This window comes from Bos javanicus, chromosome 25, assembly GCF_032452875.1.
Source record: "Bos javanicus breed banteng chromosome 25, ARS-OSU_banteng_1.0, whole genome shotgun sequence".
NCBI lineage: Eukaryota > Metazoa > Chordata > Mammalia > Artiodactyla > Bovidae > Bos > Bos javanicus.
The window spans coordinates 3,958,188-3,981,809 of NC_083892.1; the positions used below are offsets into that span (position 1 = coordinate 3,958,188).

The 23,622-nt window shown below is 54.6% G+C and overlaps 1 protein-coding gene across 3 annotated transcripts in view; it reads right to left on the reverse strand.

Moving 5' to 3' along the window:
* Positions 1 to 23,622, reverse strand: part of PPL (periplakin) — a 48,448-nt gene that overhangs the window by 10,075 nt on the left and 14,751 nt on the right. For 2 of the 3 annotated variants that reach the window (XM_061402481.1, XM_061402480.1), the window contains exons 2-14: positions 14,682 to 14,781; positions 8,872 to 9,026; positions 8,097 to 8,217; positions 7,410 to 7,523; positions 7,271 to 7,312; positions 5,890 to 6,051; positions 5,685 to 5,792; positions 3,996 to 4,091; positions 2,613 to 2,735; positions 2,369 to 2,515; positions 1,617 to 1,768; positions 571 to 668; positions 245 to 405 (exon numbers count right to left, since the gene is read on the reverse strand). In XM_061402481.1, coding sequence (XP_061258465.1) covers positions 245 to 405; positions 571 to 668; positions 1,617 to 1,768; positions 2,369 to 2,515; positions 2,613 to 2,735; positions 3,996 to 4,091; positions 5,685 to 5,792; positions 5,890 to 6,051; positions 7,271 to 7,312; positions 7,410 to 7,523; positions 8,097 to 8,217; positions 8,872 to 9,026; positions 14,682 to 14,781 — 1,579 coding nt within the window. The remainder of the gene's footprint in view (positions 1 to 244; positions 406 to 570; positions 669 to 1,616; positions 1,769 to 2,368; positions 2,516 to 2,612; positions 2,736 to 3,995; positions 4,092 to 5,684; positions 5,793 to 5,889; positions 6,052 to 7,270; positions 7,313 to 7,409; positions 7,524 to 8,096; positions 8,218 to 8,871; positions 9,027 to 14,681; positions 14,782 to 23,622) is intronic. The other variant, XM_061402479.1, reaches the window with a different exon arrangement.

Sequence of the window (23,622 nt, forward strand, 5' to 3'; positions counted from 1 at the left end):
TGCAGTGCTGCCGTCATCAGCTCTATCAAGAGCCCTTTCTCCTGGAGACATGTCTGGGGGTACCAGGCCTCTGGTACCTCTTCAGTTCTCAGCCTAGGAACAGCACCTCTCCCTGCGACTCACGGCTTCCCGTTACACATGGCAAGTAGACCCGTGGAGCACCCAGAGCCCCCACGGGCATGAGACCGTGGGCAGGGCCCCTGGGAAGCCCACGGGGCCAGCCTGTGCCCCCAGCCCTGGGTACCTTGAGGTCCTTGGCCCGCTCGGCGCTGTCCTGCACAGCCCGGCCCTGCTCCAGCGGCGGCCGCAGGATGGCCGTGATGGCCTTCTCCTGCCGGTCCAGGTCGCTGGCCACCTTGTCCAAGCCGGCCAGCAGCTGGCGGCCCTGCAGGTCCGAGGCATCTGCTGGAGGGAGGTCAGAGTCGGGAACGTGGGGGCCCTGGGGGTGTTTAGGGGTCAGCTCAGCGTGTCCCCCCCCACCTACCGTGCTGTTCCGTCTGCTGCACAGACCCTGGATCTGGGCCCCTTCCCCGTCCCCCCAGAGCCTCAGGCAGTGGCCCTGGTACCCACCTCCAGAGCTCTCTGCCTTCAGCACCTCATGCCGCTCCTGGAGTGCCTTTCTGCTCCCAGCTGCCTTCTGCCGCAGGCTCTGGTACTGGCTGCCCAGGCTGTGACAGCAAAAAATGGGCTGGAGACCCTGAGGCAGTCCATGCCCCCACCACCCACATTAGCGGGACCCTGGGCTCTGGCTCAACAGGCAGCCCTGAGGAGTCAGGCAGCTCCTCAAAATGCTTTGAAAAGTCAACACAACACATGCACACAGAGGATCTGCTGAAACACCGGTTTCTCTCTGCTCCCAGGTTCAGTGGGCCCCTTCCGCCTCTCCTTTCTTTTTCCTTTGTAGCAAGTCTTACGACCTACAATGGTCTTGTTTGCTCATAACTTTTCCCCGCCACGATGCTTTCTCCGAGGGAGCAATGCATAGCAGATGTTCAATACATATCTGCTGAACAAATAAATGAAGGAGTTCCTGAATCGCTCATTCAACACAGATTTCTTTGGTGCCTGCTTTGCACCAGGTAGGGAACAAGACCCTGAAAGTATACCACATCTCAAGGAACCTCTGCCCGGTGGGATGGACACACAGACACAGAGCAGCCTCATGAGAGCAGCACACGAGGTGGGAGAAGGTGCTTGGGAGCCAAGAGGCGGCAGCCTTTTGTCCTGGAGCCAGAGTGGAGGACAAGGGGAGGGGGCAATCAGGGATGGCTTCACAGAAGACGTGGCCCCCGGGGCTGGGGTCTTCAAGCCAAAAGGTCTGAGTCAACAAAGCGATGGGTTGACGTGCAGGTGGAGGGAGTTACGCGTGCCCAGGCCCAGGGGCACCTGCAGAGAGGCCCCTCCCTGCAATGTGCCCAGAGCCAGACACTCACACACAAGTTGGCCAGGCCAATGGGATCTGCTGCTGTCCCACCTGAGCCTCCAAAGGGGGTGCACGTGTAGGACATAAGTGGCACCCTGAGGCTCAGCTGTGGTGCCCAGGGCTATGAATGGGGCCTGGGAGCCAAGGGGGTGCGGCCACACACCACACCAGCTCCTCCTCCTTTACCCCATACCTTTCAGCCAGAGCCAGGGCCTCGGGGTCAGTGGGCGGGATCATGAAGCAGACGGCCGGGGCGGTCAGCTTGTTCCCCGCACTGTCGGTGAGGTCCCAGCTCTCCCCATTGTTCCTCTGCAGGGTGTAGCTGTAGCCCCGAGAGATCAGGCCCTGGTGGGGAACAGGCCAGTCAGGACACATGGAGAGACCTATCACAGCTGGTGGCCGGAAGCCCAGTCACTGCCTAACTCTGGGACCTGGGGAGCCTTAGCCTGTCTCTCAGAAACTCCTCAAGACGTTTCATCATAAAGAGAGGCCCTGCCAGCCTAACACCCACCTGGACTTCCCTCTGGGGACCCGCCTCCGCCCATGCAGGCCCAGCCCAGGGAGTCTCCTCCCTTCATCCTCTGACTGCTCAGGGTGAATGTGTGACTCAGGTCTGGCCAATGAGAGAACGGCACTCGCAGTGATTGGTTCAGGCTGCACACATGACTCAAGAGTGGGCCAATGAGAACCTTCCCTGAGACATCTGCTGGAATAACTGGCGCCTCTAAGCTGGTGGGACAGAAGGCCAGGGCAGCAGGTGGGACCATGCGGGGGACGGGGCACTGGCAGAGAGTGACCCCAATGATGGAGATGAACACAGGCTCCTGAAAACATCTGAGGTCATGTCTCCTCCCTGTCATCCCTTAGACCTTTCAGTGAGTGGAGAAGAGGCCAATCTGGGCCCAGTCTGCCTGGGGCACCTGGAACACCTGGGCAGGGGCTCACCTGGTCACCCTCGAAGTCACAGAGCGCCTCCACGGGGATGGGCTTGAGGGGCGTCTCCCGGCGGTACTTGAGGGGCACCACCTGCTGCCCTCGCTTCTGCAGCCCCCGCACCACATGCTCGTACTTGTCCAGAGCCTTCTCCTGGTCCTGGATGTGGAGGGGAGTGCCCAGGTGAGACCACGCAGCCCTCTCCAGGCAGCAGGCAGGGAGTCGGGGAAGGGCCTACTCGGCGGGCAGCACTCACATCCAGCTCCCGCAGCAGCAGCTCAATCTGGTATCGGTCCTTGAAGTCAGGGCTGTATTTCTGGTTCAGGTCTGAGTCCACCTTGCGAAGCAGCTCCTGGGCATCCTTCATGTCTTTGTGGAACTAGGGGAGACCAGAGGGCCCCATCATGGGTGGGAGTCCACCAGGATGCCTGAGGCTCATCCTGGCTGTGACTTGAAGCCCACTCCCAGGTGGGGCTGGGCCTCCCACTCACCCTGAATTACAGGGACGCCCCCAGCCCTCCCCAGCCCACCTTCCTGGGGGGCTTCACAGGGAGAGACTGGGTCCCTTCTCAGGAATCCATGCAATGCCACCTCTATGACAAGCTGGTTTCATGTCCATACACCAGTAACCTTAGGGTTCTCCTCTATTCCATTCCTGTCTTTATGCTGGGAACACCCTGACTTATTCTAAGCCTCAGTACATGGAAGGCAAGCCTCCCCACTTGGTTCTGGGAAACTCTCTTGCCCGTTTTTCAGCCTATCAGCTCTGGAATCATTCACTGACAGCTGTCCCCTGGGCTGCAGCTGAACATGATTTTGGGATCCCTGGGAAGTCCACAGCCCGGCAGGACTGAGACACTATGACGCCGAGTTAGTTATGTCAGTGCCATCTGAGTTCACATGTCCCCAAACTGCCTGCTCACAAGAGTCACGTGCAGCTGTCTTACTAAAAACACATTCCAGTGGAAATACTGTAGTATCCATCAACATTGTGAATGGAGAAACACAACGTGGTCCACGCATACAATGGAATCGATGGAATATTATTCAGCCGTGAAAAGGAATGAAGTTCCGGTTCATGATGAACCTTGAAAACGTTTTGTTCAGTGAAAGAACCAAACACAAAAGGCCACAGATCATGTGAGTCCACTTCTATGAAATATCTAAAATGGGCAAATCCAAAGAGACAGAAAGTAGAGGGGTGGTTATCAGGGGTTGGAACGGGGGAGGTGACTGCTTATTAGGTACAGAAGTTCTACTTGGGGTGGTGAACACGTTTTGGAAAGACAGTGGTGATGGTTGCACAACATTGTGAATATAATCACTGCATTGGGTTGTGCACTTAAGAATGCCTAAAATGGCAAATTTCATACAATACATATCCCAAAACGAAAACCCCACACACCTATTCCTGCACCTGTGCCATCTTGGTGAGTTAAGACTCTCCAGTCCCAGCCCCCAGGGGAGGCAGACAAGGGCCTGGAAATCTTAGGGCACATGCATGTCTACCATGAGAACCACAGACATCGGGAGGCGTGGGAAGGCAGCTCTGAAAGGCTCCCGAGGAAGCGGTGCTGAGCCCACAAGGGAGCCAAGTGGGCGCTGGGTGCTCCCCCCATGGGGCCCGGCTGGCAGGCACCTGGTGGTAGTCTTCCATGTACTTCAGGTGGCTCTCCTCGCAGATGAGCAGGTTCAGGTATTCCTTCCAATCTGCGTGGACAGCCTCCATGTGAGCCTGCCAGGAGAAAGGGGGCACATTGCTGCTGGCCAGGTATCTGGGGCAGGGCTTCCCAGGTGGCGCTAGCGATAAAGAACCTGCCTGCCATTGTAGCAGATGTAAGAGATGTGGGTTCGATCCCGGGGTCGGGAAGAGCCCCTTGAGGAGAGCAAGGAAATCCATTCCAGTATTCCTGCCTGGAGAATCCCACAGACAGAGGAGCCTGGCAGGCTACAGTCCATAGGGCAGCAAACAGTCGAACATGACTGAAGCGATTTAGCACACACACACACACAGGTATCTGGGACACCAGGGGCGGGATGGCAGGATTCCAGACCAGAAAAGGGTAGAGGAGAGGGGCATCTGGCTTCTGCATGGGTGTGACTCCCAGCCAGTTCCTGCCCAGGAGTGGGAGGAGGAGAGAGGAGGATGTATTGAGGAGTCAAGCAGGGCTGCCATGTTCGGGCGCACAGGTTGTGCACTGCACAAGGGACAAGTAGGGGCTATGTCTGCCCAGACCACGTGGTGCTTTTAAAAAAATCTTACAGGGTACTCCCCAAATTCATGTCCACCAGAACTCAAAATGTGGCTTTATTTGGAATAGGACTTTTGCAGATATAATCAGTTAAGAATATCAAGATGAAATCCTAGATTCAGGGTGTCCTTATAGGAAGAGAAGAGGACACACAGGTGAGAAGGCCATGTGGACACAGAGGTGGAGATAGGAGGTGTCCGTCTAGTCAAGGCTATGGTTTTTCCTGTGGTCATGTATGGATGTGAGAGTTGGACTGTGAAGAAAGCTGAGTGCTGAAGAATTGATGCTTTTGAACTGTGGTGTTGGAGAAGACTCTTGAGAGTCCCTTGGACTGCACGGAGATCCAACCAGTCCGTTCTAAAGGAGATCAGCCCTGGGATTTCTTTGGAAGGAATGATGCTAAAGCTGAAACTCCAGTACTTTGGCCACCTCATGCGAAGAGTTGACTCATTGGAAAAGACTCTGATGCTGGGAGGGATTGGGGGCAGGAGGAGAAGGGGACGACAGAGGATGAGATGGCTGGATGGCATCACCAACTTGATGGACGTGAGTCTGAGTGAACTCCGGGAATTGGTGATGGACAAGGAGGCCTGGCGTGCTGCTATTCATGGGGTTGCAAAGAGTCGGACACGACTGAGCAACTGAACTGAACTGAACTGCAGGAAAGCCAAGGATTGCCAGCAGTCACCAGACTCAAGAAAAGAGACAAGGAAGGATTCTCCCCTAGAGCCCTCAGAAGAAACAAGCCTGCCAACACCTTGATTCTGAATTTCTGGCCTCCAGAACTATGAGAGAATAACTTTCCATTGTTTAAAGCCTCCAAATTGGTGGTCATTTGTTACAACAACAACAGGAAACTAATACAGGCACCACGTGGGCTTCAGAAGTCTAGGGACCGAGGGCCAGGGCATCGAGAGAGGAGGCAGGGCCAGACAGAGGAAAGGGAGACGGCAAAGTGGAGAGACAGACAGACACTGGACACAGGACCCTGGGGCCTGCCTGAGTGCAGGGAGCCCAGAGCAGAGGTCACCTGGAGGCCAGCCTGAAGCAAGTGTCCCTCCCTGGGGCTCACGCACCTCAATGGAGTTCCTCCCGGGGTGCTCGGCGGCGAGCAGCTGGTCACCCTCGCTGTGCAGCTTGTTAATTCTCTCCTCTTTGGCCTCCAGGTTCCGGTGGATGAAATTCTGCAGCGAGGGCAGTGGAGGGGCTCAGCGCCCAGCCGGGCAGCCCCGAGCTCCTTCCGGGGCCCCCTGCCCCACACCCCCAGAGCCCAGCACCCACCTCGTACTGGCGCCGGCGGCTGGGGTAGTTGAGGTTGCGGTCACTCCAGTCATACTGTATGCGGCCCTGGGCCTGCTGGTCCAGCCAGTACAGCTCGTTCGTGCAGCGCTGCATGTAGTCCTGCAGTGAGCTCAGGTGCCGCTGCCGCGCCTGTGACGCCGCCTGCAGGCCGGCAAGAACGGGGCTGCAGCCTCGCCGGCAAGGGACTCCCTCCACACCTCCTGCCCCGCTGGACTCCCTTGGATAAGTCATCTGACCCTCCCAAACCCCTTCATTCATTCAGCAAACGTTTATTGTGCATCTACTGAGTGCTGGGCTAATGCACAAAGAGACTTGGGTTCTATCCCTGGGTCGGGAAGATCCCCTGGAGGAGGGCATGAACCCACTCCAGTGTTCTTGCCTGGAGAATCCCATGGACAAAGGAACCTGGCGGGCTACAGTCCATAGGGTCACAAAAGTCAGATATGACTGAAGCAACTTGGCATGTATGCAAGTGCTGGGCATGGCTCCAGGCCCTGCGATATAGCAGTGAGCGAGACAAAACCCTCACAGAATAGACATGCTTGTGGAGCCTCGGTTTACTCATCTGCAAAATGGGAATAACAGCACAGATCTCATAGGGCACCAAGCCTGGCATACAGTTGGTGCTCCATAAACGTCAGCAGCTACGCTTCTGCTTTTGTCTTTAACATGTCATGGTGCAAACTACCACAGGGCAGTGGGGAGGGGGTGTCTGAATTCCACTATGCAAATGAGAACAGTGGTGAACACGTACGGGGGAGCCCACCATGTCCCATGACTGTGCAAAGGACTTATCCAACATCAACTCATGCAACCCTGAAAGCTTCCTGTAAGCCAAGGAGTGGAAGTGACTCCATTTTACAGATGAGGAGACTGAGGTCCCCAGAGACTCAGCAGCTCATGCTTGAGGTCTCCCCACCTAAAGCGGGTGGAGGCGGCCCAGCTCCAGAGCCTCCTACTATGAGCTACACTGTTACCGTCCCTACATTCTCTTGTCTGAGGTGTCTGTAACATTCACAACAAGAAAGCATTTACGCATCACGTGCAGTTATAAAAAAGAAGGTTTTGAAAAGAGAAATAGAGAACTTTTGCTTATTAAGCACCTGGCATTGTACTTGGCACATAGTGGGTGCTCAATGAAAAATTAAGAAGCAAACAGTAGGATAAACTATATCACAGGGTCTCTTGGGGTTTCCTATGAGCAAAGGGCAATCAGGCGTGCCTCGCAGATAGGGGCTCGGGATACTGCTTCTCCCCACTTCATCCCCCTCCATCCTGCTTGAAGTGTTAACCGCACACACTTCTTTGCCCACAGCCCGGCTTCCCATCCCCTCCCATCCCGGTCCTGGGGGCGTCTCACCAGCAGTTTCTGGTACTTGGCCTGGAGTTCACCGTTCTGCTCCTGAGGATGAGGCCGAGGACACGGGTTAGGGTGGGGGGCTGCAGGCAGCAGCCCCTCCTCCCCAGGGTCCCTTCTACCCCTCCCCCCAGGCACACACCTTGGCCAGGTGGGGCCCGATGGCCTTGACCTCATTGTGAAAGACGTTGTGTTGCTCCACCTGCTGGCCTACCAGCGGGAGTTCCGTCCCGAAGCCCTGGCTGCTCAGCTCGTCCTGGCCAGGGAGGCGGGGGCACGACACACACAAGCATGGGCCGGGGGCCCAGGACTCGCAGGCCACCCAGGACCCATGCCCCGGGAACCTTAGCCCTCCTCCTCACAGCGCCATCCGAGGAGGCAGTTAAGTAGCCCCGGAGGGAGGAGGGAAGAGGTTGTCACCCTGATCACATTTAATCTCACTGCAACCTCAGAGGCCCTCGTGGTTTTCATTTCACAGATGGGAAAACAGAGGCTCGGCTGGGGGAGTCACTTGCTCAGGATCACACCAGTGGCCGGGCTTCTCCAGGGTGGAGATGGGCTGGTGAGGGCACAGGAAGACCAGCGGCCAGCCAGAAACCTGGCTGCTTCCCCCAGCTGACCAGGACCCTAAAGATCCTGGGAGGTTCCAACCTCCACCACATCTGCTGTGTGACCCTGGGCTAGGCACTGCACCTCTCTGAGCCTTGCTCATCTCATCAACAAAGACATCAGGAAATAACCAGGAACAGCAGGACACCAGTGCCCATGCAATGGAGGGAGGGCTCCTGGCCCTTACACGGCCCCACCCCAGCCGAAGCCCGGGCCGTACCAGCTTTTCCTCCACCAGCGCCTCCCAGTTGACCTGCGGGTCCACCTCTTTCACCACCAGGTTGTAGATCTGCTTGTGTTTCCCGCGGAGGTTGGTCACACGCTCCTTCAGCTGACGGATGCTGAGTGGGAAGGGGAGAGACCACCTTGGTTAGCAGGGCTGGTGGGCAGGTGTAGTGTTTCTGCCTCAAGGTGGGTCTCCCACCCAGGCCCCAGTCTCAGGTTTCTGCTCAGTGGCCTGGAAGGTCAGGGTCACAGTGGCCTTGGGTCCAGGCAGTCACTCCCTGCCCTGCTCCTGCCCACTTTCTTTTATCCTGCCTTCCCCCACCAATATTTCCCCAGGGCCGACTATGTGCCATAGAGGTTTCCAGAACAAACAGGCCAGTCTGCTGCTCTCTGGAGCCCACTATCCACCCGGCAGGGCCCAGGGCTGGGCTGTGACAGGGACAGTGCTCTGTCCATGTCTGAGCTGAGGCAAGAGCCAGGAGCTCAGAAAGCCAGCCAGGCATCAGGCAGGGGACAGTGCACTCACAAGCTTGGAGGTCGGGGACTGCGATCACACTGTGACCAGGACAGGGGACCCGGGTACTCCAAGCCTCAATTTCCCTAGCTGTGAAATAGGTTGTTGGAAGGATCACGTGAAGTGTTCAGCTAGGGCTGGCCCCACCGTCAGCCCTCCACAAACCCTGACTCAGGTGTCTGCACACTGAGCGGCTACAGCCCCGCTGCTCTGACTCCGAGTGGCTCCCTCAGGACCAGAAGCAGAGGGGACCTACTCCTCAGCGATCATGTCCCCCTGGGGGTGCTTCATGTGCTTGGCGATGGCCGCGTCCGCCTCCAGCACGTAGAGCAGCTTCTCAGAGTCTGACACCTTCTGCAGGGCCACATCCCGGTGCTCGGGCTGCTGGCCCTCCTGCAGCCGGGCCAGGTCCTGCGAGAGGCACGAGAAAGGGGTGGGGAAGACAGAGGGCAGGGGCTCAGGGGGCACAGCCAGGATCGGGGGGCTCCCCTGGCCCTGCCCAGCCCCTGCTCTGAGATAGCAGGCTCGGGACATGGCTGTGCACAGAGAGACATGGCCCATCCAGCCCAGGGAGGAGGGCAGTGTGTGCGCGCGCTCAGTTGTCTGATTCTTTGCAGCTCCGTGGACTGTAGCCTGCCAGGCTCCTCTGTCCATGCGATTTTCCAGGCCAGAATACTGGAGTGGGTTGCCATTTCCTCCTCCAGGGGATCTTCCCAACCCAGGCATAGAACCTGCGGCTCTTGCATCTCTTGCATTGGCAGGCAGATTCTTTACCACTGTGCCACCAAGGGAGGAGGGAGACCCCAGGAAAGGCCTGTCAATAAATAAACCTCAGGAACCCCCTAGCAGTCCAGTGGTTAGGACTCCACATTTCCACTGCAGGGGGAGATGGGTTCGCTCCCTGGTCAGGGAACAAAGATGACCAAGTTTGCACAGGTCGGAGTTTACCAAGGAAGCACAGCAGAGGTGGAACGTGGGGACCTGCTTGAGCTCGGGCTCTGGGATTCAGTGAGGCCTCCCCCGAGGCAGTGACACAGGCTAAGAATGAAGGAAGAAGGGGAAGAGTATTGGAGGCAGAGGGAGTGGCCTGTGTGAAGGTCCTGTGGCAGGAAATGATGACTGGAAGGACGGTCAGGGGAGGAAGCTGGGGGTGGGACAGGGCATGGTGCCACCCATCCTTAAAGGCGACTCCTCCAGGGGGTCCTCAGGGGAGCGGGTCCAAGCTAGGGGCACAGTCGGGTGTTGCGACAAGGCCCAGGCGAGAGCTGAGGGTGGCCCGTGCTGGGGTGTTGCCAGTGAAATGGCGAGAATGAACAGAGTGGGTGGACGTCTGGGAGGTACAGTTGCTCAGTCGATGATGAGTCCCAGTTGTTGCTGTTCAGCCACTAAGTCATGTCTGACTCTTTGCAATCCCATGGATCTGCAGCACACCAGGCTTCCCTGTCCTTGACTATCTTCTGGAGTCTGCTCATGTCCATTGAGTCAGTGATGTTATTTAACCATCTCATCCTCAGCCATCCCCTTCTCCTTTTGCCCTCAATCTTTCCCAGCATCAGGGTCTCTTCCAAAGAGCTGGCTCTTTTTGTCAGATGGCCAAAGGATTGGAGCTTCAGCATCAACCTTTCCACGAATATTCAGGGTTTATGAGTCCAGGGTCTCTGATAATTTAGGGAAGAATGATGAACTGGCAGTGGGAACAGCAGGTTAAACACAGCCTGTTAATCCACTTAGTGGACTTTCATGGAGCGCAGATGGGCTCTGAGCCAGGCCCGGGGGTGGGCGGGGGGACGAGTCAGAGACTGGACTGAGCACAGGTGGGGCGGGGGGGATCACACAAGGGACCTCGGAGGCCAGTTCTCTACCCCCAGCTGGGGGTCAGTGTCCCCATCTCTGCAATGGCAGTAAGAGAAACCCATGTTTCAGCAGAGGCAGCCAAGGGACCAGGGGATTATCCCTCAGCTGCCAGAAGATGGGAGTACAGATGGGGACGAGCTCAAAACCACCAAGTGAGAGAAGCCGGGCACTGAAGGCCATGCTCCTCAGGACTGGTTTATGGGAACTGCCCCAAGTAGGTGGATCCATAAAAGAGGCTAGATGGGAGCAGGAATCCGCAGTCAATACACAGGGGAGCTTACAAAGGGATTACAGGTTTGGAAACCGACCTGTGAGGATGGCTGCACCCCTCGGTGATGTTACTAAAAAAAATCACTGCACTGTGTGCTCGAAGGGGGTGCATTTTCTGATCTGTAAAACCCGCCTCAATAAAGCTGTTAAAAAAAAGAAAAAGCACAAAAGGCAGAAACAGCAAAAGGCAAAAGAAGTGAACGGAGGTGGTGGTGTGCCTGGTACAGTGTAAAATGACTCAGCTCCCTCTTGGAGGAAGAGATGGTATCCAGCCCACATTCCAGGTCTTTCCTGGGCCAACTCTGGGAGGGCTGGGCAGCGAGGGGTGGGGCTTTGGAGGTGAGACCCATGTGGCAGAAGGTCAAAGTCGCTGGACCATCGCCCCACTGCGGGTAGGTCTGGCTGGTTAAAAAGTTTCAACATCATGGTTCTTGGCTTGGGTGGAATTTTATCGGCTCCATCTTCGCCAGTTGATCTGAAGCTCTGCTGGGCAATGACCATGTCAAAGATTAATTTTGCAAAAGGAGGAAGTAAATTAATCATCTCCTAATTCCCAGAGGTGCAGGGCCTCGTGGGAATGCAAAATGTGTCCAGCCAAAACGAGAGAGAATATCCAGCCAAAAGATGCCACACAGGCGTTCAAGAGTCCACAGTCGGGCAAGACTGATCAATGAGGACAGGTCAGCGCTGTGGTTACCTTGGGGGTGGGGGGGGTGACATTGATTGCAAAGGTCCCCCAGGACCTTTCGGGAAATGTCCTTTGACTTGACCTGAGTAAAGGTTCCATGGGTACCGACTGACGCGAAAACTCACAAGCGTGAACTCTTAAAAGTTGGACACTTAACACAGACAAGTGTTTTTAAGTACAAAAAAAAAGTCATAGGGACCGACGTATCCTGTAAATTTTGCCCACACTGACGGACAGATAATCAATAAAGCAAATCCAGGAGACGGTTACTGGTAGGATCTGTGTGGTGAGGTTACAGGTGTTCCCCAAGCCTTCTGGCTTTTCTGGCATTTAAAAATTGGGATAGGTACAAAAAGAATCCTGGAGTGGGTTGTCATATCCTTCTCCAGGGGATCTTCCCAGTCCAGGGGTCAAACCAGGGTTTCCCGTATTGCAGGCAGATTCTTTACCATGTGAACCACCAGGGAAGCCCCAGGAATACTAGACGGGGTTGGCATTCTCATCTCCAGGGGATCTTCCGGACCCAGGGATTGAACAGGGGTTTCCTGCATTGTGGGCAGATTCTTTACCATCTGAGCCACCAGGGAAAGCAGAGCAGTGCACAAGGCCACACACTGTGTGATTCTGTTTCTATGAAATACCCAGAATATGTATATTCAAAGAGACAGAAGGCAGAGTCGCGGGCAGATGGGCACAGGGGTTCCCTTTGGGAGGATGAAAGCACCTTGGGACCAGAAAGACGTGGTCATTGCATATCATAAACGTATGAAATGCCATGAAATTCTACACTTTAAATGCTTCACTTTATCTCATGTGAACCTCACTTCCATTTTAGAAAATAGGAAAATTAAAGAGAACTTTTGGGTTCTCTTTTAATAAAATTAATTTTAACTTATAAATGAATAGATATATTTATTTATGAATAGTTTTAAATTATTATTTATAAAACATTAAATAAAATAAAATTAATAATGATGTTTTCTTCCAAAAGAAGGAAGAGAAAAGACAAAAAGATTAGCCCGTGCCATCTCCAAAATCTGGTTTAAGTTTGTTCATTTGAATTAAAACAAAGAACAAATTCAAAATGATCTTCCAAACACATCCTTGCTACTTTGAGTCATGACTCTAAGCAAATACCATGAGACGAGGGCTGGGGTCTATTCCCTCACACTCTCACAGGCCAGAAAAGGTCAGAGAGACACCGGATGTGAGGGGATGGTCTTCCCCTCTGCTGGTGGAATCATATGCCATCTTAATTTGCTTCTTTATACTTGTTTATTGGCCCCAAAATGTTTGTCACGAACACATATTACTTTTATTAGGAGGAAAAAATGACACACCCCAAAAAGCTGTTTTCATTTAGGAAAGCGCACACACCACCATAGCAATCATGAGAGTGGGGACAAAAAAAAAATACCAGAGGGACTGGGCATCAGGGCTAGGGCACGGCCAGAGGGAGGGATGCTGGAGGGTCAGCTGAGGCCGGAAAGAAAGAGGAGGGGCAGAAGCGGGGAGGGGGAAGGGAGGTCCTGGGGGAAGGAGACCCTAGGGGCGCAGAGCACCCTCTCGTCCACCCTGCCCCTGTCCCGAGCTCTCCCCACCCCCTACTTCTCACCCGAAGGGTGTCATTCCCCCCACCCACCCCTGTTCCTCAGGGGAGTGGACACCTGGGCGGTCAGCCGAGAGGCAGCCATGTCTGGGCCTGGGGCCAGCCGTGGGGCCAGCCAGCCTCATGACCTGTCCACCCTCAACGCCCCTGCGCTCCTCTGGACCTGCGTCTTAGTCATGCCTGGAATGTGGATGAAATACAGACGCCCGTTTAAATTCAAATTTCAGGTAAACAATGGATAATTCATAATATAAGTATATCCCAAGTAGTGCATGGGAGACATACCCACAAAAATTTGCATCCTAAACCTCAAATGGAACTGGATATCCTGTATTTTCATTTGCTAAATCTGGCGACACCCCCTCTAGGGGTGGGGGAATGGCTCTGAGGTCAGCTCTGTCACTGACACAGTCCGTCCTGGCCCTCTCTAGCTACAAAGAAGGTATGAACTCAACCACTCTGGGCTGGTGGGGAGGGGTTCGAAGAGGAGGCAGCCAGCTTAGCAGCTCACAGGTGTGAGCATGGCTGCACGGCGGCCCGTGGAGCAGGATCCCTGGGAGAACCTTTGGGCTCGGGCCGGTTGTTACTGAGGCATGGAGTGGGGAGATGATTTGGCCCGCCTGCGTCTGAGTAGTGGCAGTGGTAGGGAAGCGAGGATGATGATGCTGTTAATCAAAGGGAGCCCTGCATGGCACCCGCATACGTGCCTTGTGCTCAGTCACTCAGTCGTGCCCGACTCTGTGCGGCCCCGTGGACTGCAGCCCGCCAGGCCCCTCTGTCCATGGGATCCTCCAAGCAAGAATACTGGAGTGGGTTGCCATTTCCTTCTCCAGGGCATCTTCTCGACCCAGGGATTGAACCTGGGTCTTTAAGGTCTTCCTGGGTCTTTAAGAGCTTCCCTGGTGGCTCAGATGGTAAAGCGTCTGCCTGCAATGTGGGAGACCCGGGTTCGATCCCTGGGTTGGGAAGATCTCCTGGAAAAGGAAATGGCAACTCACTCCAGTGTTCTTGCCTGGAGAATCCCATGGACGGAGGAGCCTGGGGGCTACAGTCCACGGGGTCGCAAAGAGTCGGACATGGCTGAGCGACTTCACTTTAAGGTCTATCTGCATTGGCAGGAGGGTTCTTTAACCACTGGCGCCACCTGCATAATCTCATCAAATCTCTCCAGCAGCCCAGGAGACCGGGTGATGGTTTCCCCTTTCGGGTGCACAGGGAGGTAAGGCGACTTCCTCAAGGTCACACAGTAAGTGGCAAAACCAAGGTCCTAGCCAAGGCCTGGCTCCTGAGACTGCGGTTCTGCTCCAGACAGGGCCCATGGCTGCAGGAACTCGGTATCCGGGGTGGAGGAGCTGGTATTAACAGCACTAAGAAGGCTCCTCTTCAATGTGTCTCCACCTGGGCACTGGACATTTGAGGCTGAATCATTCTGTGCTCTGTAGGCTACATAGCAGCCTCTCTGGCCTCCATCGCTAGATACCTGACCCCGCACTCCCCAGGGTGCCATGGCTAAAAATGTCTCCAGACATGACCACACGTCCCCTGGAGCAGAATCACGCCCAGGTGAGAACCTCGGGGTCATCTGAGCCCCGGGTCCCCAGGGGGCTGGCATCTCGGGGGCACCGAGTGGGAGGCGGGCACTCACTCTCTGCATCTTGGCTTCCGTGTCCACGATGTTCCTCTCCACCTGGTCGGCATTCTTCTGCAACTGCTCGATGAGCTCCGACAGCTCCTTGTTAGAGACGCTGCAGGCAGAGAGCCAGGAGGTGAGCCACGGGGCCGGAGGGCAGGGGCGGGGTCCCGCCAGCGCCCCGGCCTCCCAGGCCATCCCCAGCCCTGGGCTCAGAGGGAAGCTGCCCAGTGAGCCTGGAATGGAGCTTGGCTGTACCCCCAGGGCAATGTCACTAAAGGCACAGAGTGAGGCGGCACCGTCCGGGAATCAGCCTCTGCTCTGGCCGTCACCCCAGTGCTTCTATTTGCCATGCTGGCAGAGCAAGCGTACTGTGCTCTCCCACTTTTTTTATTGAGATATAACTCACATGTCATAAAATTCACCCCTTAAAAGTGTGCTAATTCTGGGAATCCCCTGGCGGTCCAGTGGTTAAGACCACACACTCCCAGTGCTGGGGGCCCAGCTTCGATCCCTGGCCAGGGAACGAGATGCCACTTGCTGCAACTAAGAGTTCACATCCCGCATGTCATGACTAAGACCCGGTGCAGCCAAATAAACCAATAAAAGTAAATTTGAAAAATAAAGTGCATAATTCAGGGGTTTCAGTATATTCACAAGGTTGTATAACCATCGTTGCTATGTAATCTCAGAATATTTTCACGACCCCCAAATAGAAACCCCACCCCCTTCAGCAACTCACTCCTCACCATTCCACCCCATGGCCCCTAGCAACCACAAATCCACTTTCTGTCTCTATGGATTTGCCTACTCCGTACAACATGGGGCCTTCCGTGTCTAACTTCTTTCACTTAACAATATCTTGAGGGTCATCCGTGTTGTAGCTAGTGTGTGACCGTGCTCCATTCCTGTTTATGGCTGCATAATATTCCACGGCTTGGCTATGTCACATTTTATTTATCTGGTTATCCACTGATGGGACATTTGGGCTGTTTCCACCTTTCGGCCATGATGGCTCAGACTGCTCTGAACACTCGGGTACAAGTTTTTGTGTCAGCAGTCTTATTATTAAATACCTGATACTTTTCTTTCAATCTACTCATTCTTTATATTTAAATAAATTTCCTAAGAAAGAGGACTTGCTTCCCCATTGTAAACAGAAAACCAGAAGCCCTTGCCATAAAGAGGTAATAGCCAAAATAAATTCCATAGAAATAAAAGGACAGCATTAAGTTCTAGCTGGACACTTGGCTGCCTGCACACGTTGAAACTGAGCCCTGCCCTCTCATGCTTAAAGGCAGAGCTTGGCATGCACACCCCACAGCCAAGCTAGAGCTCTGCTGGCACCGAGCTGAGACCTCCTGAGAGTTCTCAGAGTGTCTGGGAGAGATTTGAAATCGGAAAGGCTTTCTCATTTGGCGTTTCTGTGTTCCCTCTGGCTGTATCTGTCTGCCCTGCAAAATCACACTTCAGCCCACCCTGGCAAACACCATGTGGGAGTGGAGGAGACCTTGGTTTTGGACTCAGATGTGCGCTGGGGCTGTGTGACTTGGCCAAGCTGCTGTCCCTCTCTGTGCCTCTGCTTCCCGCTATCAGATGGACCTTTCCCAGTTGGGTGTTAGGAATGGGAGTGAGGTTATGCAGGCAAAGAGCTGGGTGCCCCATAAGCCTCATGAAGGTTCATGATTATACTTAAGGAGCCTTAATGATGATTGTCCAGCTCCTTGTTTTCTTTAACCAAAGGAAGAAACGAAGACCAGAAAGGGAAGCAGCTTGGTCCCCGCCACACGGCTACCCAGCAGTGGCTGAGATTGGCACTTAGTCCTCCAATCTCCATCAAAGACCTCACACACTGACTCCAAAGACTGAGGGCAGGAGGAGAAGGGGACAGCAAAGGATGAGATGGTTGGATGGCATCACCAACTCCGTGGACACGAATTTATGCAAACTCTGGGAGATGGTGAAGGACAGGGAAGTCTGGCATGCTGCAGTCCACTGGGCTGCAAAGACACGACTTTGCAGACACGACTGAGTGACTGAATAACAGCAGGGTCTGAGGCTCAACACTGCAGATACTACTGATGCTGCGGGAGAAGCCGGAGTGGTGGCAGAAACAGGCACACGAACAGAAGCTGCAAGACTGTCCAGCTCAGGCCCAAACCTTGCCTGGGGGCCTGCTCTGTACCAGGTCTGGATACACAGGTGCTAGGAGGCGAGAGGGTTAGGGTCTTGGCGAACAAGACCCAGGCCACACCCTTTGTGAAGAAAACCAAGGAGGCAGCCTTTCCCAAAGTGGGGCCCCAGGAACCCTGGTCTTGTAAATTGCTCCTGGAATGAAAGCTTTGTCACCCAGGTGGTTAGGAAAACCCGACCTCTCAATAAGTCAGTAAAGGCTCTGAGAAGTCCTGTGGTGGAGAAAGCTGATATTCAGTGGAGCACCCAGGAAGGCTCAGAAGAGGGGACGGTGCATGGAGGCTCTGAGTAAGGTGGGGTGAGGCTGCCAGGCCATGGGCCAACTCCCATCACCCCCCACCTTGGCTTGGGCAGACCACATGGCGAATGTTGAACACTTCTGCCCTCAACCCAACCCCAGCCGCTGACCCACACTGTGGCCTCAGCAGTCAGACATGGTGAGTCTCAACCCAAATATTTAACCGTGACAGCCAGGGCCACCACTGCGATCCTGCAGTGTGGGTTAGGTGGGGGCCTCTATCCCTCTCGGGTCCAGCCCAGCCGCACCCCAGGGCACGGGGCCAGCTCCCAAACCAGGCCCCTCACTGGAGGGGACAGGTTCAAGGAAAGCGCCTCCTGGACTGCACCCTGGGCAGCCCTTTACTCCAGCTGAAGCCCAGCACCAGAAGGGGACACAGGGCGGTGGGGTGGGGACAGCCAGCTCCATGGACCTGGTGCTCCTGGTGGGGAATAAAGGACAGCTCGGTGGGAGCGTGTGGTCAGACAGGCGTGGCTTCCAAGGCCTGCTGGACCACTTACTGCTTGGACCGTCCCAGGCAAGCACCTCAGCCTCTCCATTTGTCTTCTGGGGATGACCACAGAGTCACTGTGGTAACTTGAAACCTAGTGCACACGCCTCACCAGACATCAGACACGTCCACAGACACGGCCCCGATAGCATCCTCACCCCAGGTCTCTGGGGGAGGTGTGTGTGCCCTTTTACAAGCAAGGAAACCAGCAATTCTACCCGACAGATATCAAGAGAAATGGAAACACAGGCCCACGTCAAAGCCTGTACACAAATGTTCACAGCAGCAGTATTTACAATAGTCAGGAAGCGGAAACAACACGAAGGTTCAACTAATGAACAGATGAACGAAATGCAGAACGTCCATACAACGGAAAATAGAAATGAAACGCTAACACAGGCTACATCATGCAGAAACCTTGAAACCACGAGGCTAAGTCACAGAAGCCAGACACAAAATGTCCACTTACACGAATTATCTAGAGTAGGTAGATTCATAGAAAGAGAAAGTAGGTTAATAGTCAGGAGGGGCGGGATGGGGAGACAGAAGGGGAGTGAGTGCTAAAGGGTGTGAGTTTCTTTTTAAGGTGACGAAATGCTCTAAAATTGATTATGGTGTGCATGCGTACTAAGTTGCTTTAGTCGCATCCGATTCTCTGCGACCCCAGGGACCGTAGCCCGCCAGGCTCCTCTGTCCAAGGGATTCTCCAGGCAAGAATACTGGAGTGGGTTGCCATGCTCTCCTCCAGCGGATCTTCCCAACTCAGGGATCAAACCCACGTCTCTCACATCTCTTGTGTTGGCAGGTAGGTTCTTTACCACTAGTGCCACCTGGGAAGCCCCTGATTATGGTGGTGGTCATATAATTCTGTGAATATCTCAAAACAACTGAATTGTACACTTTTAATGAGCAAACTGGGCCTCCCGGGTGGCTCAGATGGTAAAGAATCTGCCTGCAACATGGGAGACCTGGGTTTGATCCCTATGTTGGGAATATCCCTGGAGGAAAGCGTGGCAACCCAGGCCAGTATTCTTGCCTAGAGAATTCCCATAGACAGAAGAGCCTGGAGGGCTACAGCCCATGGGGTCACAAAGAGTCAGACACGACTGACCACCTAGGCACAAGCACAATGAGTGAACTATATGGTATATGAGTTATATCTCAATAAAACTGTTATAAAAACATTGGCAAGTGCCATTTACAAGTGGCAGGGATGTGTTTCTTCTTCCCTCACCCTCTTGAATGGTCCCCAGCTTTTATCCTGTTTTCCATGGAGGCTGGGCCAGTTCTGGGTTATACCCAGCTGCCTGGAAGGTGCTAGTTAAAACCTCACAGAGGGTTGACCATGTGCCTGGCCGGTGCTAAGCAAATCACATCCAGGTGAGCTCATTAATCCTACCACCCCCTGAAGTAGCACTGCTCTCCCATTTTACAGATGGGGAAACTGAGGCACAGAGCCATTAGCTAGCTTGGCCACAGTCTCACTGGCTAAAGCAAGGCAGAACTGGGATTCCAACCCACGCCTCTGGAGCAGTCTCAGCACTTCTGCCTTTTGGGTTTGGAGTCCCAAATGAGAGGCCCCAAAGGGTCCTGCCTTCCTCCCGCCATCCAGCTGGCCATAGGAGCAGACATGTGTTCCCTTGAGAGCCGCAGAGCCCCACACCAGGAGTACAGGAATGTGGGCGAGTCAGGAACCTGCAGGGGCACCGGGTGTGAGTGTGTGTGTGTGGGTGGTGTGTGTGTGTGTATGTGTGTATGTGCAAATCCCAAGAGGGTTGAGAACTGGCTGGGCCGGTCCAGCTTTTCATCCAGCTAATGGGCCACACTGAGGCAGCCAGACACGGCCCCTGGGGGCTGTCAGCCCAACTGATGGAGGCCCAGATACAGCTCTTCCCTACCAGCCTCTTCCGAGTCCGGTCCCACTCACGGAGATGGGGATCTCTGGGCTGAGCCAGGAAAGCTGAGGTGCCCACCCCGACCCCACCAGAGAAGGGAAGGGACCAGGGAAGTAGATCTGAGTGACAGACTGGGAGAGGGACATACCCAGCCTCCCTCCACTCACTCAGAAGTTTAACATGGACAGAGATGCTGAGGGCAGTGGCCGTTGGCACTGGTAGGTGCCTTAGAAGTCATCAAGCCCCACCTGCTCATTACACAGGTGAGCAAATTGAGGCCCTCAGAAGTGCAGGCACCCGCCCAAGGTCACACAGGGAGCAGCCAGTGTCCATAGCCAGACAGGGTTCAAATCCTGACTGTGCTAACCATCCTTGTAACCTCATAATACAGTGCCAGGAAAGGCAAAGGACAGATCAACAAGAGGAGGCTGTGGGAGAGGTGACATTCCACCGGCGTGGTCAGTATCCCCACCATAGAGGTGGCGCGGTGGTGAAGAACCCGCCTGCCAATGCAAGAGACGCAAGAGATGGGGGTTCGATCCCTGGGTCGGGAAGATGCCCTGGAGAAGGAAATGGCAACCCACTGTAGTATTCTTGCCTGGAGCATTCCATGGACAGAGGAGCCTGGTGGGCTACAGTCCATGGGGTCACAAAGAAACATGACTGAGCTAACTAACACTCACTTTTTCACGTCTAGATTTCCAGGTTACCCTATAGGAGCAGATCTTTCTGGGCAATGGTGTGTCTGGGATGCCCACCTTGACAGGTTGGGCAGTGGGTGCCATGGCCCGAGACCCCACCTGGTACTAATAAAGGGCAATGGGACCCAGGTCTTGGCTGTCTCCAGAAACGGTCCTCTCAGCCCAGCCCAGACTTTGATCAGACAAGGTGAATGGGTTTCACAAGCCAGGTGGAGTCACACCCTGCAGACAGGGGTTGTTTTTCCAGAGAATCCGCCCTTGTTTTCTTTTCCAAGGCTGAGGACACCAGAGTCTGGCGAGGGTCCAGGTCCCATCTGAGGCATGACAAGGGACCCCGTTTCCTTGGCCCAGTCTGCGTATGAGACTCCTGGTGCGAGGAGGGCACGGCCAGGGGGACGTCTGGGGCTGCCTCAGAGTCCCATGACTGTGTTTGAGGACACTCGGGGACAAACAATCGCTGTCTGGGTCTGAGCCCGCACGCACCAGCCTGGAACAGGCGTCTCTTTGTCCCTCAGGATGTGCTCTCGGAGTTAGAGCTGCGGGGAGATGGCCTGGGAGCCTCACGGGGCATCGGGCACCCTCACTCTGTCACCGGAGTTAGAAACTCTAGAAGCACAGCCTGGCCTGCTCTGCGGGTGGCTGCTCACAGCCCAGGAGGTCAGCTGCAGACTTGGGAGCCGGGGCTGGAACCCCGTGCTGTGAAGCCCAGCGGGGTGGGGTCTGGTCAGTGGGCCGGCAGGAAAGCCGATCAGAGAAGTGGGGACAGAGGTGGCACTCCGGGTCACCCAGACTCTGCGGATGCTCCACGTGGAGAAAGACAGAGCACCCAGGGCTCTTGCAGGACCCTCAGCCCCACCTACCACCAATCACTCCTTCATGCTTTACTTTGGGTGGGGAGCCCCTGGCCCTTTTCCATGATAAGCCTTACTGCAGTATAACCTGGTGGTTAAGCATCCGGACCAAGGCCGGCGATCTAGATCCAGATCCTGACTCAGTCCTTATTAAGCTGTCAGTCACCTAACCTTCTGAGCCTCAGGTTACCCGTCTGTCACTGGGGGTCACGGTAGTCCACACCCCTCAGGGCTAGGGCACGGTTGAGAGAACAGATACAAAGTGGTGCCTTGCAGGCAGCCCAGGTTCTTTGCTTCCACCCAGAGTCACCACCCAGGGATTTGGGCTCCTTTTAAGGAGTTGATAAAAGCTGACAGCCAAGGCCCCATGTCAGAACCCAGAGGCATGGGGGAGCTGAAAAAAAAAGTCCCTGGGCCACCCGGGCCATCCACACTGATCTTCATGCAAGCCCAGACACACTCTGCTTCCGCCTTGTGGATGTCACCTCGCCCGGGCATGGAGAATTCACAAGTCACCTCGACATTTGGGAATGTCTCCACCAGCTCCTGAGGGGAGGGGCCATGCACATATATGGGCAATGAGAGGGCGTAGCTCCCAGCCCCAGTCTGGAGGAACCCTCCTGGGTTTGGAGTAAGCATTAGGTCACTAGGTCTGGGATTTGAGGGGTTTAGGGTGTTTCCACCATGAGATTTGCCGTCCCTGGTCTGCAGCAGGGACACTGCAGACGTGCAGGGTGGAGAGGCTTTGTCTACCCAGTTGTTCAAGCAGAACCCCAAGACCACCCCAGACCCCTGCCTCTGCCGCCCCTGACTCCACCTGGAAGAGAGCCCTGTGCCTGGGAAGAGAGCCCTGTGCCTCCATCCTCTCTCTGGCCCTAAGGCCCTCACCTTGATCAAGAGCATCACCTCTCGCCTGGACCAATGTAACGGCCACGCCCAGCCATCTCCTTGCACTCTGACCCTTGCTGCCTCCAGCCAACTTCTGCACATTTGTAGGAGAGATCTTTCAAAGACTCAACCAGATCTTGCCATTGTCCAGCCTCAGGCTTGTCGATGCTCTAAACACACTCAGAAGAGAGCTCGCTCTCCTGTCCGGGACCCGGCCCAGCCCTTCCTGCTGTCAGCTCTCCCTGCACCCACTGGTCCATTCCTCTCCATCCTGCCTGCAGGGAGGGAAACTGAGTCAGCCTGGCCCAGGGAAAGAACAGAGACTGAGAGAGCTCGGGCAGGTTCCTTAGCCTCTCTGTGCCTTAGTTTTCTCATCTGCAAAATGGGAATAAGAATCAGCCCCATCCAGAGGATGGAGACAGTTCAAAGAGAGGAGCCTCATAAAACACTTTGGACCTTGGACGTGCATGTCACACCAGGAAGGCTCAGGATTGTTGGAATTTTGGTCTGTTTGGCTCACTGCTGTGTCCATGGTGCCCGGCACAGAGCTCGTCCCAGCAGTAATCTAATGAACAGCTGCTGGCATTTGGAATAACAACATGTGCTGTTTCACCTGCCTACCTTTAATTTCCTTGTCTGCACAATGAGGTTATTGGATCCACTGACTGGGTAGCAAACAGAAAGACATATCTGATAGGTGGAAAATGTTCCCAAGGCAGATAGGGTGGGGGCTAGGTTGATTTGCTTTCAAGGCCTCCGCTGTCCAATAAAAACAGAATGTGAGCACATTTGTAGTTTAAATCTTCCTAGTAGCCATTTGAAAAACATAAAAAGAAACAGGTGAACTCAACTTTTATACACCATTTGATTTAACCTAATACAGCTAATGCTGTATTAGGCAATGGCACCCCACTCCAGTACTCTTGCCTGGAAAATCCCATGGACGGAGGAGCCTGGTAGGCTGCAGTCCATGGGGTCACTAGGAGTCCGACACAACTGAATGACTTCACTTTCACTTTTCACTTTCATGTGTTGGAGAAGGAATGGCAACCCACTCCAGTGTTCTTGCCTGGAGAATCCCAGGGACGGGGGAGCCTGGTGGACTGCCATCTATGGGGTCACACAGGGTCGGACACGACTGAAGTGACTTAGCAGAAGCAGCAGCAGCAGCTAATGCAAGAGACATAAGGGATGCAGGTTCAATCCCTGGGTTAGGAAGATCCCCTGGAGGAGGGCATGGCAACCCAGTCCAGTATTCTTGCCTGGGAAATCCATGGACAGAGGAGCCTGGCAGGCTACAGTCCACGGGATTGCAAAGAGTCAGACACGACTGAAGTGACTTAACACTCACACACAGTAGAGCTAAACCATTATTCTGATAGTCAATAGAACATTATTAAAGAGACGGTTTACATTCTCTTTTCCTCAACACTTGGCATGTGGTTTACACTTGCAGGGCATCTCAGGTTGTTCTATGCACATCTCACATGGCCAAGTGGTTAACAAATACGACGGCATAGTTCTGGGTGATTCTGCAGCCCCTGGACCGCTCTGCGATAAGCCCACAATGACTGCAGCCCATCAGTTCTGCCATAATGAAGCTGGAGGAGGCTTGGAACATTAGCGCCTGGCACCTGCGT